Source organism: Rhipicephalus microplus, chromosome 9, assembly GCF_043290135.1.
Source record: "Rhipicephalus microplus isolate Deutch F79 chromosome 9, USDA_Rmic, whole genome shotgun sequence".
In the NCBI taxonomy this organism is placed as follows: Eukaryota; Metazoa; Arthropoda; class Arachnida; order Ixodida; family Ixodidae; genus Rhipicephalus; species Rhipicephalus microplus.
Window position 1 is genome coordinate 78,098,345 of NC_134708.1, and position 17,822 is coordinate 78,116,166.

Genomic DNA, 17,822 nt, shown 5'->3' on the forward strand with positions numbered 1-17,822 from the left:
GATACGACGCAAGAAGGCCACGAAGCGTGTTCAAATGCTCGGCCAGGAGATCACAGGCGATCATTTTTATTATGCCATTTCGTGGAGTGTCCAGCTCAAGACTGGCAGGTTACGGTGCATCCTCTGTTAAGGCGGAAATGTAGTAGTCGCTGGCCGGGGCAAAGATTGCAGGCATATTTCTCGGGCCGTACTTGCGAGGAAAGTCCAAAGTTCACAAAGGAGAGACGTGCCACGTTGTCCTTCAATTATTGTGTGCGGGAACGTTACAGGGAGTGAACAGAGGATGGTAGCGTTAGGAGACACGACCTAATCTCCGTCGGCCACGGGTGGATTAGAGGCGACGTTCTTATACATCACATCTCGACAGAATACGTGAATGTAGTCGACAGAGCATAGCCTTGGCGGTGCAGGAGCACGGGAGTCAGCAGTATGTGGTAGAGCGAGCTGAACAACACCAAAAGAACAGACAATTAGGGTGTGATGTTGTGACAAAAAATCTAATCCAAGCATTATGTCATGCGTGCGGTGATCCAAGACGTAAAACAGAACAACAGTATAAGATCTAGCCACAGTGCCGTGGGCGGCACACATCCCTGTGATAGCTGTTGTTGCTCCATTGGCTAATTGGAATACAAATGATAGGAGCAGGAATGAGCACTTCCTTTAGCCGAGCACCAAGGCTAGAGTTCGTTACTGATATGTGAATTCCTGCGTCAATGAGTGCTGTTGCAGGTGTGCCTTCTACATTTACGTTGAACAAGTTATTGTGTCCGGGTAGCATGTGCAGAGGAATTTCGGGTCGGGTCGTCAAGGCAGCTCACCTCTAGGAGCTGGGCCTGTTAGTTTTTTCTAGGACTGGCGGTGGTAGGAGGGTGAGGCTGAGCGGTGACAATTACGTGTGTGGGACGGGCGTGCGGATAGCGATGGTGAGTGGATTTGTCGAGCGGGCTTCTGTAGCAAAGCGTTGTCGCGGTGAACGTGTATTTGCAAGCGGGAACCGATAGGCGGGCACCGGGTGTTGGCGTAGTGCGTCCATGGCTGCCAATTTAAGGAATTACAGAAATGACGTTGAATGTGGCTGACTCGTCCGCAGCAGAAGGAGATCAGTCTGTCATGGGCTGTCGTACGGGTCACGAAACATATCAGGTACTCTGAGTAGCCGGTCGGGTCTGTTAACTGGACAGAGCATGTGTAGTCCGGCGTTGGCCAGTTCTTGGCGCACGGTGGTCTGCATTGAAAAAATTGTTGCACGATAATTATCAGTTGCACGGGTATCGTCAGCAATAGAGATGAAGCTCCGCTTTATTTGTGAATGATGCGCACAATATTGTCGAAAGCAGCAGCGGCAGGTGGGAAACGGGTGTCTTCGCAGATAGATTTGGCAGCTTTGTTGAAAAACCGCAAAAATTGGGGAGCAATACGCTCAATACGCCGACCACTCACGATTCGCAGTCATGGTAGTTGATTGGAAAGGGGAAACAAGAATAGCGGCAAGTATTCGATGTGACCACGCACAAGAAGCGGAGGAAGTAGCAGAGGCGCTCGCACTCACGGATCCGTCATGCACTACTGTCCTCTGTGACTCGAGACAAGAGGTAAGAAAAAGGATGGATCTCACAACGAGCGACCAAAGTCCTGAGCAAGAGAAAATTTTATCAAGAGGTAGAACCACGCCGACGACCGTCATCTATGGGGAAACACCTAAGACCATTTGACAACCTATAACAAAATTACGAAGGCTTTCTACCTGGCCCGCCAAACCTTTCCTCCACCCAGCGAGAAGCTGAACAGGATGCAAGCGGTGGCCTTACGACAGCTGCAGACGCACATGTGTCCCAACCCATCACTGTTTAACAGGCTGCACCCCAATATATATCCGACAAATATATGCCTGATATGCCATATTGAGGTTGCCACATTAAATCACATGCTCTGGAACTGCACCAGAAATTCGTAAGGTATGAAATCCGGATACCTTCCACCGCAGTTGGCCGCTGTCCTGTGCAGCCCCAGCCTCGGTGACCAACTTTGGGCCGTCCAGCAGGCCCGCGAGGCGGCGGTCACGCAAGGTTTTGACGTCGCCACGCGGGAGACTTTAGGCCCAGTTGATGAAAGCTCTGTCGGACTTTCAATAACGCTGTTACCAACTAAGGACGAATTTTCGCTCCTTCAAAGCATCGGCATTCCTTAATGACGTCGTCCACTGTCGAAGAGTTGCGGAACACGAGGAGAGTGAAGTCAGCATACGCGATTCCTTTGAGGATGTGCGCGACCTTTTCGGATTCCGGCATCTTGTCGTCAACCCTGTGGAAGTGGGCGAGCACATACTGAATCTATGTCACGCATGACTCGGTTCAGGACTGCAGTCGGCACGTGAGTCTTTTCGGCGCCGAACGACGTCACCCAATGGGCTTCCCAAAGAGGTCGGTGAGCTTGCGTTTGCAAATGTCCCAACTCCTGATCCCTTCTTCGTGGTTGGAAAACCAAACTTTGGTCGTTCCCTCAATTTAAAAAAAAGAACATTGGCCAACATGAGAGTCGGGTCCCAGTTGTAAAGTGTGCTCACCCGTTCGTATAGCAGAAGCCAATTTTCAACATTTGCTTTCATTGCCGTAAAAGGTGTTTGCGTCATGTGGTTGGTTCAGCACAACGGTGCAGTTCGTGACGGCCGGATGTGACGCTTTCAGGTGCTGCACGGTTGGACGAGGCACCCTTGTTGAAGTTTCCGCGAATCCTCGTTCTTGTTGTGATCAGCCATCGCAGAGGCAGCCAAGTAACGTTCGCTGTGTAGGATCATCATGGATGTTGCTTCTGGGAGGACCTGCACTCTCCACCAAAATGTTACGGGAAAAAATTGTCTGGAAAATATATTGACTAAAGATAAACAGGCAGGAATACAAAAAGGGGCCCAGTCTTGCTTGATGGATCCTGTCTTGTGGTTCTTACCTACTAAGGGGGAGTAGCCAAGAAGCCGGCGGTTAATGTAAGTGAACAATTTACGATTATCCAGGCTAGGAAAATATGAGAACACGAGAGCTCAAACATCGTATTCTTTCCTATCGAGTTGTCTGTGGCGCCCTATAGCAATATGTTGCTGAATTTATTTTTAAAGATAACGGAGATTTCTATACGTAGTAGTACGCAGCTGTCCACAGACAACCGACTGCTCTCTACTAAATTCTTTGTGTGGAGGGGGATGAGTACATTTCAGGGATATTTGGTAATGCGAGATTGCGAATATCTGACAGCCTTGGTCTTCCTCTTAATTTATATGTGGGGTTTAACGCCCAAATTAAACATATGATTATGAGAGATCCCATGTTGGAGGGCTCAGGAAATTTCGGCCGCTTCGGGGATATTTATGTGCACTCAAATCTGAACGCATGGGACTACAATGCTTTCACCCTAATTGAAAATGCAGCCCCTCCAGTCGGGATTCAATCCCGCAATCTGCGAGTCAGCAGCCGAGTACCTTAACCACTAGACCACCATGACGGAGCCGCGGGCATCGTCGCCTCTCTCTCTCTGTGTGTGTGTGTTTTATAGCCTCTATAAGCACTGTTATTTGTTCCGCGCCGTTGTGAGCCAAACAGTTGGCGTATATTCCTACATTGGCGTCACTATGCTGGTTCCCTCTCAAAGTTTTCTGGCCTAGTGCCCACGTAATGAAGCAGCTTGAAGAAGCTCATTTATCTAGCCTAGAGAATGCGGATGGTAGTCGGGCATATGCTGCTGCTGCTCTACGCTCCACGCACATTTTGTGTCGCGGCAACTATTTCTGCAGTGGACTCTTCACTTTGGTGCATTATAGCTTGTGTGATCGCTACTTCTTCAGCCTAGAGGATGCTGTTCCTATTTATCAAAGCGCTGTTGACTTCCTTCAGCTTGGGATCAACAATTCTCCCTACGACCACGGAGTGTTCCTTGTGTGTCTACTGGTCTCATGTATTTTCGCGTAGATTTTTTTGCTATCGAGTTGATTTTAACCACGTAAGAAACATCTGTCGGTATGCCCTTCTAGCGGTTATTTTTTAAAGACGATAGTCTTTCTTGGGGTACTTCGACGCCAAAATTTTCGTCTATTTGTCTGTACATTTGTCTGTTCGTCCACCGTAACATTACTTCAAACGTCTTCGAACGATACCCTAAACAGCCAACCCCATCCGCAGCACCTACCAATACCGCTCAAGTTTAAGCGTTCATACTTGTGTGATTGCCAATTGAAAAGCTATTATTGCGCATATTTGAGGCACCATAACATCACGTCAATATTTGGTGTGTCTTTACACAAGGGAAGGCATACATAAGAAATTTTAAGGATCATGGCATTTATCACGCAGCGCTGACAATGCAACGCTACGCTCAAAAAGGCAAATTTTTCCAACGCTCAGCTAAGACGACATGGTGATGGCACCTGCCTATCGCTTTGTGTTCTTCACTTTATTGCCTCCGAGACAGGCGTGCACGCCTTCTTTTGATTTCGAAGATAACTGCCAGATAGTGCTTGTGTCTAACGTGCCTCGATGCGCTCGGTCGTCTTCACTGGACGAATCGAGGCTGTCTAACGCCGCACCTCCAAAATACTATTAACCAATTTTCTGGCACGTAACATCAAACGAACGTTTTGTTCACTCTCTCCAGACGCACGACTATTGTCTTACGACGACATTTCCTACGAAACATGCAGATACGGGGCCTACGTTTTTTCTATAGCATCCCTGCTGCAGAATACGCAGCCTTTTGCTGCACGTTAGAGTGAGTGTTATTTTGTGCGCAAGAAGATAGACTTCGATGTGTTTCTTGCACTTTGACGTTTACGTCTAGTTTAAGGAATACTTCAATCTCAGAATGTAATGGTATGATCGTTTCAAATTGCTCATTTTTCTTCTCGAGCACGTCAAAGAAACATTTGCTGCTCCTCCTGCCTCATGCGTCCTCCTCCTTCATACCTTATCTTCTTTTGGAAGTTAATTGGATCATCCTCATTATATGCACTGTTGTGTTTTAGCGCTGTCTTATATTGAGGTATAGAAGACAGCTCCTTCGTAACAGAAAAGATGTTTTATTTTTTTTCAATTAAAATCATGAAGTTTTTGTTTTGACAGATATAACCACTTTCGCGATCAGCACATCATAGCCTTGCGCTTACAAAAAAGCGGTGTACAGCATAACAACTATGTCTGCATGTTTCGCTATTAGGAGCGGCCTCCGTCTCCTCAGTGCGAGAGAATCCGGGTCATTGTAGCCAAGGCGTCAAGCTGATTGAGATCACACAAATGAAAAAGCTTTCACGTGGCAACCCAAAGGCCACCCGATGGGGTAGCGTGGCATCGGGAGCGCTTGGCTTCAGGGGTAGCATCAAAAAGTGGTCGCACGGGCTGTTATAAACTCTGTTTCCTAGCAGACGACATCCACTGAAATTCGGGACAGCCGCTGTCAGCTCTCCACTATAGAAGTGCTGTTCTATCGGCCGCGAGATCGAGCAGAGTCACCGACTTGTGGCAACTGGCTGAAGCGCGCAAGTGTGCGCTGCTCCGTGCATCGTCTGCTAGCCACGTCACGTTTCTATGTAGGCATACGTCATGCACGTTCTCAAAGTGTGGTTTGTCTGGTCATGTCGGCGAGAGTGTAAGTGCTTCTACGTATACCTGAAACGACGTACGAAAGCAATTGGTCTCGCTCAGCTGCTAATACATTCAAATATTATCAGCTAGTTCAACTTTCCAGAGTGCTGTTTGTTGTCGTCATACCCTCTATTCGCCATAATAATTTCAGATTGGGTGCCGCTTTATGTTTCAAGGACGTCGTAAAATACTCTTGGCATCCTCCCAAACATGAAGGCTAGAAAATGGTGTGTGAATGCAGCATTTTATTGTGACTCGCTTGTAAGCAAAAACGTGGCTCCAGGCAACGCACTTTCGCGCTGTTGGTCTGTGTAGAACTGCGGCACTGTAGTTTATCAATCTTGCGAGGAGCCTTTGTGGTGTTTATTAGGCCGTGGTACCATTATAAAGGACTATTACTATCACATAAATTGAGACACTTCGTTACCTAAACTGTACCTAAAACAGTTACTGCGTGCTACCGTGTGCTTAGATTCAAGAACGCTTCGAAGAGGCCAAGCATTCAAAATAATTCAGACGGCACACGTTAGGTAAAATGTTTAAAATATTGCTGAAAATCTTGTCAATTTTACCTTGTTTTGAGCGTTTATGTGGCATCGTTAGTGACCATCACAAAGCAGCGGTCATTTTTTCTGTCTGAAAAAACAAAATGAAAACATCCCTGTCCCAATAATCAGACCTTTGTTGTACGGTCATGCACGTAATCCACCAATGGAAGCTTTTTGCGGTACTCTTATACAAGATTGTTACATTTTTACCGGTAAAAGAACATGTGCGTATACGTGGTAAACGCAGTGTAGCGCAAAGCGCCATCAGCCACTGAGCTTTTCTGTGTGGACTTAACGACTGTCCCACATTTTATGAACCGAATGAGAAAAAAAAGCATGGTTGTCTGATCATGAACGTTTTGTTCACTATGCACCAACCGCAACACTTTTGAGCAAGAAACAGTGGCGACATCTAACGCTTCGCCAACAGCTACTTTACGGCACACATAAATTGCTACTAGAGTAATGTAGAGACTCGACGCGCATTGTGAAAAAAAGAAATGAGTCGCGCCATTGCCACTACGCCACGTCACGCCATGTCATTTCCATATGCTCGCTGCGTGGTAAAACAAGTGGTGAAAACACGCCGTTCTGCCTCATGAGCCCGATTTTTTACACATACACAACTTTAGTTTCTTACTAAACCTCGTATCTTCATAATAAGGAAAATTCTAGCGTTCACGAATGACATGGTTGTTTCTAAAAAAATGAGAGAAAACAAGTCCCGTCTACCTATGTGTTGCGCTTCACAAAATGATTTGCTCGAGCAAATATGCCACTGAACGCGAGGGCCTGGTTGGTAGTGCATTATGGTAATGCTGATCTAGCCACCAACAGACGAGGTGGTGGTGGCTTTCCACCCGGACCTTCCTCCACCCTATAAATCAACCCTGGGTTCTCTTCGGCACGAATACTCGCGTCGGGAGACAGGGAGGCGCCACCGTGGACGTGGGTTCTCGGTACGTGGGCTTGCCTTCTTTGGGTGGTTTTTTGAAGAAATTTCAAAAGTTTAGTATGTCTATCTGTCTGTAAGAAGGGGGAGTGCATACAGTTCACCGTGTAGGACTGTATGCGGAGTTCACCTACAGACCTTCGCCGACATAGTTTTAGAGAAGGTGCCAATGTGTCTAGGCAGGCGGGGCAGTATTATAAAGGGGGAAGGGAGGTAGACTATGATGTGAGAAAGTACGCAAGCTGTTATAGAAAAGCTTGCAGTGAACGAAAGCATCGCGCCAGTACGCATACGCATCACAACTTAAAGAAGCGTTGTGTTGAATATGCGTCAGAGTCGCCGACAGCGACATAGCGCAAAGAAGCGAAGGGTGGGGAGACAGCAGGCGGCTTGGGCGCCGCTGAGGGGAAAAAATGACTAGGCATGAAGAGTTAGAGGAAAGAAAAGGGAGGAGGGGAAACACCACGGTTACGTGAAGAATAGACAAACTTCGGAAGAACACGGTGAATATAAGGACAGAGTTGTAGTAGGCGCGTTGCTTATAGATGTACCTTGCCTGTAATCAGCCGAGCAATTTCAAAAGTGCTGCTTTTTTGTAAGATTTGAGGCTCTGATTTACTAGTGTATGAAGTTTGAAAAACAGCAAGTGGACGAAAACGTGGTCTAGCTATTTTTGACAAAAAGACGTAATTCCATTCCCATGCATTCCAGGCAAACTGTGCCTAATTATATTCCTTCAAGCATTGTCCCCATTATGATCCAGGGTCGAGAAAATGTGGAATGATTCTGGAATCATTCCCGTTTCGGAGTGGCAGCTTCACAACACTGATCCCGATACGGTGCGTGCCAAGGAAGCCGCTGCGAAACGGACTCATCGGGAAGCGAACCGCGGAATGTGAGAGCGGAAAGCGGCGATGTTCTCGAAGTTTTGTCGGGTGAGGTTCTCGGAGGATTCACGGTATCACCAAAAAACCTCCGGAGCTTCCTTCGTCCATCTCACTATCATCCACTCCGTGGTGATACTGGGATTTTTTATTTGTTTGTATCTGAATTCAGTCAACGTGCACCTGGTCATTGTCTTCATCTGGGTGTGCACTCCACTCCGTGGTGATACTGGGATTTTTTATTTGTTTGTTTATGAATTTAGTCAACGTGCACCTGGTCATTGTCTTCATCTGGATGTGCACAGTTGGCCAGCTGATTCAATAATAAAGGGAAAGGCATCTCTATTATAGACTGCAGAGTGTGAGAATTACGATTACCATTTTGTTCGCTTTCGGGAGCCAGGGTAATTTGTTGTCATGCAAAGGTTTAAGAAGTAGTTCTGCAACTTTTAGACAAGCATTCAAAAAACAGTAACACTTTCCATTTTCTCTGCAGATTACTGCCCCCTAGAAGTTTGCAAGCTAGGATTAAAAGACAACTGCTACAAACATGATGGACACACAACCTACAGGCGGTGCGGTAAGCTTTCAAATGGGCAGAAACAACTGAGCCAATATAGTGTGGCCTTGAAATGGAGGGAGGCAAATTGTAAACGTTGTCGGCGTTGGCGTTGCCTCGAACGTGGGTCTTACGTGCATAGTGCTTTCAACGTATTTGAATACAAAAGCTAAAAACATCATTCGCCTTTCGATTGTTATTTCAGTACACTGAAACGTATTTGACGGGTAGGTTATGTTTTTAATAGCATGCCTACAATTATGTGTGTATTTTTTACGTGAATAACCTGTATTGCATATACGCATGAACATGGTATATCTATCGCAACTTAAATGTTATAACTTAAAAAAAACATGCAAAACTTACATAGCAGTGAAAATTACGCCTGAAGGCATGAATTGAAACAAGTTCATAGAATATAGTGGCGACCGTGATTGCTGCTGTGAAAGGTTGTTGCTCCGCAAAAGTCACAAACCTTGAACGATGCTTGAGCTTCGTCTTTAACAGTAGAACGAGACATTTAAAGCCAAAGTTGCATCTACATCTCAGTTACATGCCATGGTTTGCTTCTCGGTGGATATTTCACTCTTGCAAAAAACAAAAACAAAACGGACTGTGAGCTCCAATTGGTCATTCCGAATTATTGAAAGACCATAGAGGGACCAGCTATTTTGCAGTGCTACAGTCATGGTTACCACCAGCGATCACGGCAGCGTTCACGCATGGGTCACTGGCATCCAGCAATGCTTACCAGTAGCGTCAGTCAGGTGGATGTTCTGAATGTTGGTGCACATGTTTGAGATGACGTAGGCTAGCTTCTGTGGGTGCCGTTCACCATTTCGCCACTGCTTCGCATCCACACATGGTTCTCTTTAGCGCTAGAAGGCTTGACGTACTTATTTATGAATTTACTTACTATTATTTATTTACTAATAAAGAGCCTTTTGTAAATAACATGGAGACAGCTTTATGGAAGGTAATTTGCATCTGTGATGTGTCACACCATGAGTGGATTGATGCAAATTATACATTAAGAATGATGTGATCATTGTAGGTTTTATTCGCATGGTACAAGACGCAGTCATCAGCATACATGCGAATTTTAACGGGAAAAATATATGGTAAATAATTTATGTAAATTAGAAAAGGTATAGGGCCTAGTATGGAGCTTTGAGGCACGCTGAAAGTTACACTGGAAGCAGATGATTGCGAGGTCTTAAATTGTACGTACTGAAACCGATTAGAAAAAATAAGAAATTCAATTACTTAATACTTGATTGTTCAGGATGACAGAAAGCGTTTCAATAGTTTGAAGTGCGTTACAGTGTTGAATGCTTTTTGAAACATCAATGAAGATTGCGTCAATTTGGTCGCCTACATCGAGAGCTGTGATGATATTATGAGTGAATTCACTGAGCTACGTAGGGTGGTGCGACCACGTCAAAAGTCATGCTGAGCACCGCATAAAATGGTATTTAACTCCAAAAATTTAGTGACCTGTTTGTATATTATGTGTTCGAGATTTTTGCATGAATGGGATGTAAGAGAAGTTGGTCTATGATTCAGTATTGACTGTTTGTTTCCGGACTTAAATAGAGGGAGAATTCCCGCGGACTTCCACAATTGAGGAACATTCAAGATTAAAGAAAGATTTTTGAAAATTGATAGCTAAGTAACGACCACTCCGTAATGAATATCTAGTGAGGAATGCATTATTTATATTGTCTTGAGTACCTTTCATTTTGGAATCTAATTTTCAAATCAGGTTCAGTACTACCTGATTTGGAACAAAAATAATAATTATTGAACTATGAGACTGTTGTGAACCACGAGGAACGACGTGGTTGTTATGGGTGAAAACAGATGTAAAATAAGTGTTAAATGCATCAGCAATGACTGAAGAATCTCTCGTAAGTGTTTCATTTATCCACGAAAAATCGGCTGTATGTTCTTTCGGTATTACGGTGCTCCAAAACACTTTAGGGTTATTGCTTAGCAATGCTAGAAGTTTTATTTGAAAGTAAAAGTCACGAGCTCTATTAACTTTCCTAAGAAGTTCCTCTTTGGTAGAAATAAATTGAGCCGTAGGAATGGCAGCATCAGCACGTTCAGCTCGCTGCAAATGACTGAGTCGTCGCGACAGATGCAATATTTTTCGAGGGATCCATGATAGTTCTGACTTGGTCTTCTTGGTTTTTACTGGAACGAAACCCGCAAGACACGACTTAGCAAGGTCACCGAAAAATTTCGTTAAAGCATTAACATCATCAGAGAGACTAATCATGTCAAACTTGCTGAAGGAAGAACTAAGTGTATCTATGATGGAAACATCATCCGCGTGGTTAATGTCATCAAAAGCAGTGTACACATATTATGGTTTAGGAACAGGAGAAGAAGCGGATGCAAATACTGCCTTATGATCCCATATCCCGTCCACTACAGCGCACTCATACCCACAATCGTAGACCCGAGGGCTAAGAAAGATTATGTCTAAAATCGCCACACCTCTTGTGGCACCTCCAACTATTTGTTTTATACCAGAAATCAGTGAAAAGTGCGATGATTCTCTGTTCACTTGAGAGTCATTATTGGCCGATGACAGTGAAGACCATTGTGTATCTGGAACATTAAAGTCACCCATGCATAATATATCTGGCGCACGTGGTGCGAGTTTTTGAATGAACGCAATTAGGGACATCAAAGGATCTATGGCGTGGTTAGGTAAGTGGTAGAAGACGCCAACAACGAGAGTAAGCGATTCAAAATACACTTTTCACCTAACTGACTCAATTTGCAACAGAGCATCAAGTACGGAAAACTTCAGGTCATAGCGCAAGTTTAAAGCAAACCCTCCACCTTTGCCCTCAGCTCTATCAGTTCTTATAAGACTAAAACCTGACAGTGACACTTAAGCATCAGATATGTCCCGATGAAACCACGTTTCAGTAACTCCAATGATATGGGGGAAGAAAGATAAACTCAATGACAAGATGTAAGAAAAATCAATAACTAAACTTCTAGCATTGATACTTACAATGCAAAGGTTATCAGGGGAGGGATGGGGACGTCATTGACGGTCAGATGTAGCTGCGGTGCATGCCTTGGTGCCTCGCTCTTGAGACTTCACAATCGTGTCATAATGTAGATCCCAGCTGTAGCGCACATCGTCAATAAACACGTGATCGTACACTATGCGCACAGAGGAGCCACTACTGCGGTGAGATTTTGTTGCCTTCCATAGCTTTCTTCAGACCATACATACATTGTCTGAGAAATCCTCTGTTATGCGTTGGCCAGAGCTTTTCAGCTTGGATGCATTCTTCAGAATAGGAGCTCTCGCGCGAAAATCTAGGAGTTTCAATATAATTGGCTGCGTGCGATCTGTACAACGTCTGCCAATCCTGTGACATCATCCAATTTGTGGACAGTATATCTGAAGTGTTTCCGTAAAAAAATGTTGAAGTAGTGTTGGCCAGTGTCGCGTTGTCATCATTTGGAGTTTCTGCAATTCGAATCAGTACCAAATTATTACGGAGCAATGTATTTTCTAGGCCATCATTTTGAACCGTAAGCTGATTAACCATGTCGCTAAGAGATACGATGGTACTATGCAATTCATCTAGCATCACTTTAGATATACCAGACACGGCAATAGATGACTCGAGAGCAGAAAGAGCCCCGCCGCAGTGGTCTAGTGCCTAAGGCACTCCGCTGCTCACCCGCAGGTCGCGGGGTCGAATCCCGGCTGCGGCGGCTGCATATCTGATGGAGGCGGAAATGTTGTAGACCCATGTGCCCAGATTTGGTGCGCGTTAAAGAATCCCAGGAGATGAAAATTTCTTAATTGTCGTTGCTTAGTATTCGAAATAACGTGCGGGGGCACAAGGTAGAAGCCGTGACGGAAATTTCGAGTAATGATAAGCCGCCTTGATATCGTGGTTGAGCCAACGCCGGATTAGATTACAATTTTGTGCCACCAGACCGAAAAAAAATGAACTGATGCAGCTTTGCACTTTCCTGCAGACGTGGAGCGGTAGTTTAACAGAATGGCAAGAGTAGCACCATTTTCCGAGGTACACTGTTTGAGATAAGTATCGGAGTTCCAAGAGGGGGAAGTCGAAGTTTCTGGCTGCTTTCACATCACCTTGAAGAGTTTGTATAACACATCACCAGACGCTGCCCTGTGCACCAAATGCAGTGAATGTAACATATGTATTCGATGTCATCAAGGACGACTAATAAAAGAGCTTACATACAACCTACTACTACAGCTACCCCTCCTCCGCTAGTGTCTATCTCCATGAAAAACAGAAAAACAGTGTAGGACGAGGGGCAGACGTCTTCATCGAGAAAATAACCATGCAGCCAATAATCATAATAATCGTAATGATAACCAATATTGTGAGGAACCGGTTTATTATACCAGGCTCTAGCTAAATCACGCTGGTGATAATAGTTACAGATGAAGATGTACAGGTGATGATGATATCAAAGAGAATAAAGAGTCATTCGCTTGTCGCGCTCACACTAATTCTCCCGCGCGGTGAAAGCGGCCGCTCGGTCGCTTGACAGTATTATGAAATGCGTCGCGCATAAGGCTTTAAGCGAGATACGTGCACTATCTCTGTTCCTCGGCAACGATGATCAGGATTAGCGCATAAAGAAAAAACGCGGTAATTGACAGGAGATGTCTGTTGGACCACCGTGTACGGGCCAATGAAGCGACTGATGAATTTGTCGCATAGGCCGGGGACGCGTATTGGTGTCCGTAGAAGAACTTCGTCACCAGGGGAAAAACTCACCACATGGCGAGACGAGTCGTTGCGAGATTTTCGAGTGTCTTGAGAGAGGCCGGTGTTAGCAAGGGCCTGGTGACGGCAGTGTGCGAGACGAGATAGAAATTCTTCATAGAATAGAGCCGGTGAGGGTGCAGAAGCCGAAAGGAAAGAGACATCCAGAGCGAAATTCGGCGAGCGACCATGGACAAGAAAAAAATGGAGAAAAGCTGGTAGTGCGTTGAGCAGCCGTATTATAGGCGAATGTCACGAAGAGTAGAATTGCGTCCACGTTCGTGTGGTTGGGGTGAATGTACATGGCGATCATGTCCGATAGGGTCCGATGAAACCGTTCAGTCAATCCGTTGGTCTGTGGGTGGTAGCTAGAAGTGGTCTTGTGAACAGTGTTCGAGGTACGCAAAACTTGCTCGACAATGGAAGAGAGAAAGACTTTGCCATGATCGCTAAGGAGAATGCATGGAGCTCCATGACGCAAAAAGATGGGGCAAAGAAAGAAATCGGCGATCTCAGTGGCAGTCCCAGATGGTATAGAGGCTGCTTCTGCGTAGCGGGTTAGGTGGTCGACGGCCGTGACAATCCAGCGATTCCCATTGGATGATATAGGAAGAGGGCCATACAAGTCGATTTCAACGACTTCTAAAGGCGAGGCGGGGCAAGGAAGAGGTTGCATTAAGCCAGCCGGAGCAGTTGTCGGTCGTTTTCGTCGTTGGCAATGGACACAGGAGGCGACATACTTAGCGACGGCTGAAGAGTGGCCAGGCCAAAAACAACGACTTCGTATTTTGTCGTAAGTCTTGTGATAGCCTTGATGAGCGGTGGTTGGATCATCATAAAAGGCTTCCAGAACTTCACGTTGCAGAGAGCGTGAGACGACGGGTACCCACTTGTTGCCATCGATGTGGTAAATGTAGCTACATAAAGCATCACCGACAAGCCTAAATTGTTTAAGTTCTCGACGGAGTCTGGCGTTCGGAGGAGTAGTAGAGCCGGTAAAGCGGTCAACAATGGTGCGGCAGTATGGGTCGACACGTCGTTGTGAAACAAGGATGGATAGGGCGGCAGGTGATGAACTTAGCGCTGCGATTGGAGAGGTGCTGTCGTTTTGGAGTATCAATGGTGAGTGGCCACCACTGGGCAAAGGACAGCGCGATAGAGCATCAGCATCTTGATGCTTCTTCCCAGATTGGTAGGCGACATCGAAAGCATACTCCTGCAAGCGAAGCACCCAGCGGCCGAGGCGACATGATAAGTTTTTTAGCGATGAAAGGCAGCTTAGGGCGTTATGGTCGGTCACGACGGTAAAATGACGGCCGTGAAGATATGGTCGGAATCTTTGCACTGCCCAAACAACAGCAAGGCACTCCTGCTCGGTGATAGTGTAGTTCTTTTCTGGAGCGGTAAGAGCATGACTTGCGTAAGCAACGACGCGTTTGCGTGAGTTTTTGTCACGCTGCAAGAGTACCACACGAAGTTCATGACTACTTGCGTCGGTGTGAAGGATGGTGGGTGCGGTGGAATCGAAGTGGCACAGTACCGGATCCGACACGAGGGCTTGCTTCAATGCCGTAAATGCGCTTTCGCAGTTTTCGGACCAAATGAAGGGAACGTTCCTTGCAAGGAGTTGATGGAGCGGAGACGCAAGTTTCGCGAAGCCACGTATGAAGCGCCGGCAGTAAGAAGATAACCAAAAAAGCTGCGCAGGTCCTTTTGACGTAGTGGACGAGGAAAATCGAGGGCGGCGGCAAGCTTCTCGGGGTCGGGCCGAACTCCTTCTTCGCTGACAAGGTGGCCAAAAACCTTGATTGTCTTGCTAGCAAAGGTACATTTCTTGGTGTTAAGCTGTAGACCGGCTTTTGCAAGACATGTGAGGACTTCGTCAAGACGTTGTAGATGCTGCGAGAACGTGGCTGAAAACACTACTATGTCATCGAGATAGCACAGACATGTTTTCCATTTCAAACCACGCAATACGCCGTCTATCATGCGTTCGAAGGTGACGGGCGCATTACAGAGTCCAAAAGGCATCACATTAAACTCCTACAACCCATCTGGCGTTGAAAAGGTGGTCTTCTCTTTATCAGACTGCGACATTGGTATCTACCAGTAGCCTGACCTAAGGTCGAGGCTAGAAAAATACTCTGCGCCCTGTAATGAATCCAGTGCATCGTCGATCCGAGGAAGGCGATAAACATCCTTGCGCGTCATTTTGTTTAGCTCACGGTAATCGACGCAGAAACGCCCTGTACCATCTTTCTTTTTAAACGAGAACAACTGGCGATGATCAGGGACACGAGGAAGGACGTATGATGTTGCGTCGTAGCATGTCTGAGAGGTTTTCCTCGATGATCTTGCGTTCTGCCTGATACACGCGATATGGACGCCGATGTTCAATACGAGAGCCGTCAGTCTGGAAGCTGTGAATAGCGGTGGTAGTCATGTTGAGGGTGGGCGAGTTCACGTCAAACAGAGAACGGTGTCTATTTAACAGGGCGAGCAAATCTTCATTTTGATCAGGTGTTACGTCAGTGCTTATTGTTGCCGACACAGGTGTGGCAGAGGCATTGAATGGCAGTGATTGTGACTTTGGGACATCAATGTGGTTGTTCTTCGGAAGAGTAACAATCGCAACAGGCTCACTGTCGACCGCGCAAGATACTGTTGAGCCACAGGGGAGCAGTACACACTCGGGCGTTTATCTATGGCGGTTAGGTACGTAGACCCATCGAAGAAGCGAATAAGCCCTGGTGTGATCACAATGCCCCTACGTAGGATATGGCTGTAAGGGAGAATTAGTACGTCACCTTCCACAATGTCGGTGCAATTAGCACTTATAATTTCTTCGATGTATGGCCGAAGTACATAATCTGACATGGTGACAAGGCGGATGCGTCCATCGTGTTGAAGCGGAGAAGAGTCAATGGCATTTAGATGCAGGAGGCGCTGATGACATGATATGAAAGCGGACGCAGAAGACAAGAAATCCCACCCCAGAATGAGAGCGGGGGTGCACTCACTAAATACCGCGAAAACAATGTGATGACGAATGCCTTCTATGCAGACACGAACGGTACACTGTGCAAGTGGACGAATGAGAGCGTGGGTCGCCGCACGTAGAGGTGGGCCGCCATAAGTCATGGTGACTTTTCGAAGGCGGGAATCAGCACGAATAATCGAAACGGCAGCGCCAGTGTCTGCAAGAGCCTCAACGTGTACACCTTCTACAAACACTACTATCAAATATGATGACCGCTCTGGAGGAATTGTTAGCTGTCCGGTGGATGCAGTTTCCCCTCCTAAAACTGCATTAGGTAGTTTTCCGCGTGGGTGTTCGTGGAATGGGAGGTGGGCCACAGAGGCGACACTGAACGGCGACCTGGCGAAGGATACCTACGGCGAGACGTACGGGAATTCCCAGGCATGTCCGTATGGTAGGTAGGAGACAGTGAACGGTAATAGGATGATCGAGAGGGTGGTCATAGGTAGTTCATGGTCGGACGGAAGCTTTGATGTTCTTCAGGAGCGTAGCCGTGTTGCTCGTCTTGTTGGTGCCTTCGACAAAACTGAGCGATATGTCCTGGATAGCCGCAGTAGTAACAGATTGGACGAGGTGGGCGCTGAGGTGCGTAGTAAGGTGGTGCACGCACTGGTGGTGATAACGAAGCCACAGGCGTATGGTCTGATGTTGTAGGCACAGAAATGGTGGGTGCGGCAGAGAGCGTGGCAACTTCGGCGTACGTGTGCGTCTGGCGCACGCAGGGACTGTTGGAACACGTCGCACGCGATGCGGAGACGATCTCTTGTTTAATCAGGCCTCGCAAGCTATCTTTTCCAGAAGGGAAAGTAACTTCCGCAGCACAAGAAGAGCAGCAGCGCCCTTGAAGTTCTTCACGAACGATGTCGCGAATAAGCGCACGCAAGTCGAGGAGTGCAGGCAAACGAATATCGGTGGCATCGTAGCAAAGGCGAAGAGACTGAATTTCGTCAAGTCGCTGACAGATGATTGTCACGTCCTGGGTGGTGGCAGGATTTTGCGTGGCGAGAGCGTTAAAGACGACGGTGTTAATGCCTTTAATAATGTGGCGTATTTGGTCGTTTAGAGACATGCCGGGGTTAACGCGCTTGCACAGTGCAAGGACATCCTGTATATATGAGGTGTAAGATTCACCCGGCAGCTGCGTGCGTTCATCGAGCTTCTTCTGTGCTGCCTCAGTGCGAACTGCAGGGGCACCAAATATCTGACGAATTTGCTGCTCGAAAGTCTCCCAGTCGGGAAAATCCGGGCGGTGGTTCCAGAACCGAGTTTTCGCAACATCGGACAAGTAAAATGGGACGCTGCGCAACTTCTGTGGATTGTCCCACCTGTTCAAATCGCTGACGAGGTCGTATTTCTTGATCCAGTCTTCGACATCATCACCTCGGAGACCGGATAACACAGGTGGATCACGCAGGCGAATGTCGT

At 46.6% G+C, this 17,822-nt stretch overlaps 1 protein-coding gene across 1 annotated transcript in view; it reads left to right on the forward strand.

Annotated features, from left to right (window-relative positions):
* LOC142771374 (uncharacterized) overlaps positions 1–17,822 on the forward strand; it is a 62,230-nt gene that overhangs the window by 19,312 nt on the left and 25,096 nt on the right. The window contains exon 3 of the mRNA XM_075872851.1: positions 8,505–8,588. Coding sequence (XP_075728966.1) covers positions 8,505–8,588 — 84 coding nt within the window. The remainder of the gene's footprint in view (positions 1–8,504; positions 8,589–17,822) is intronic.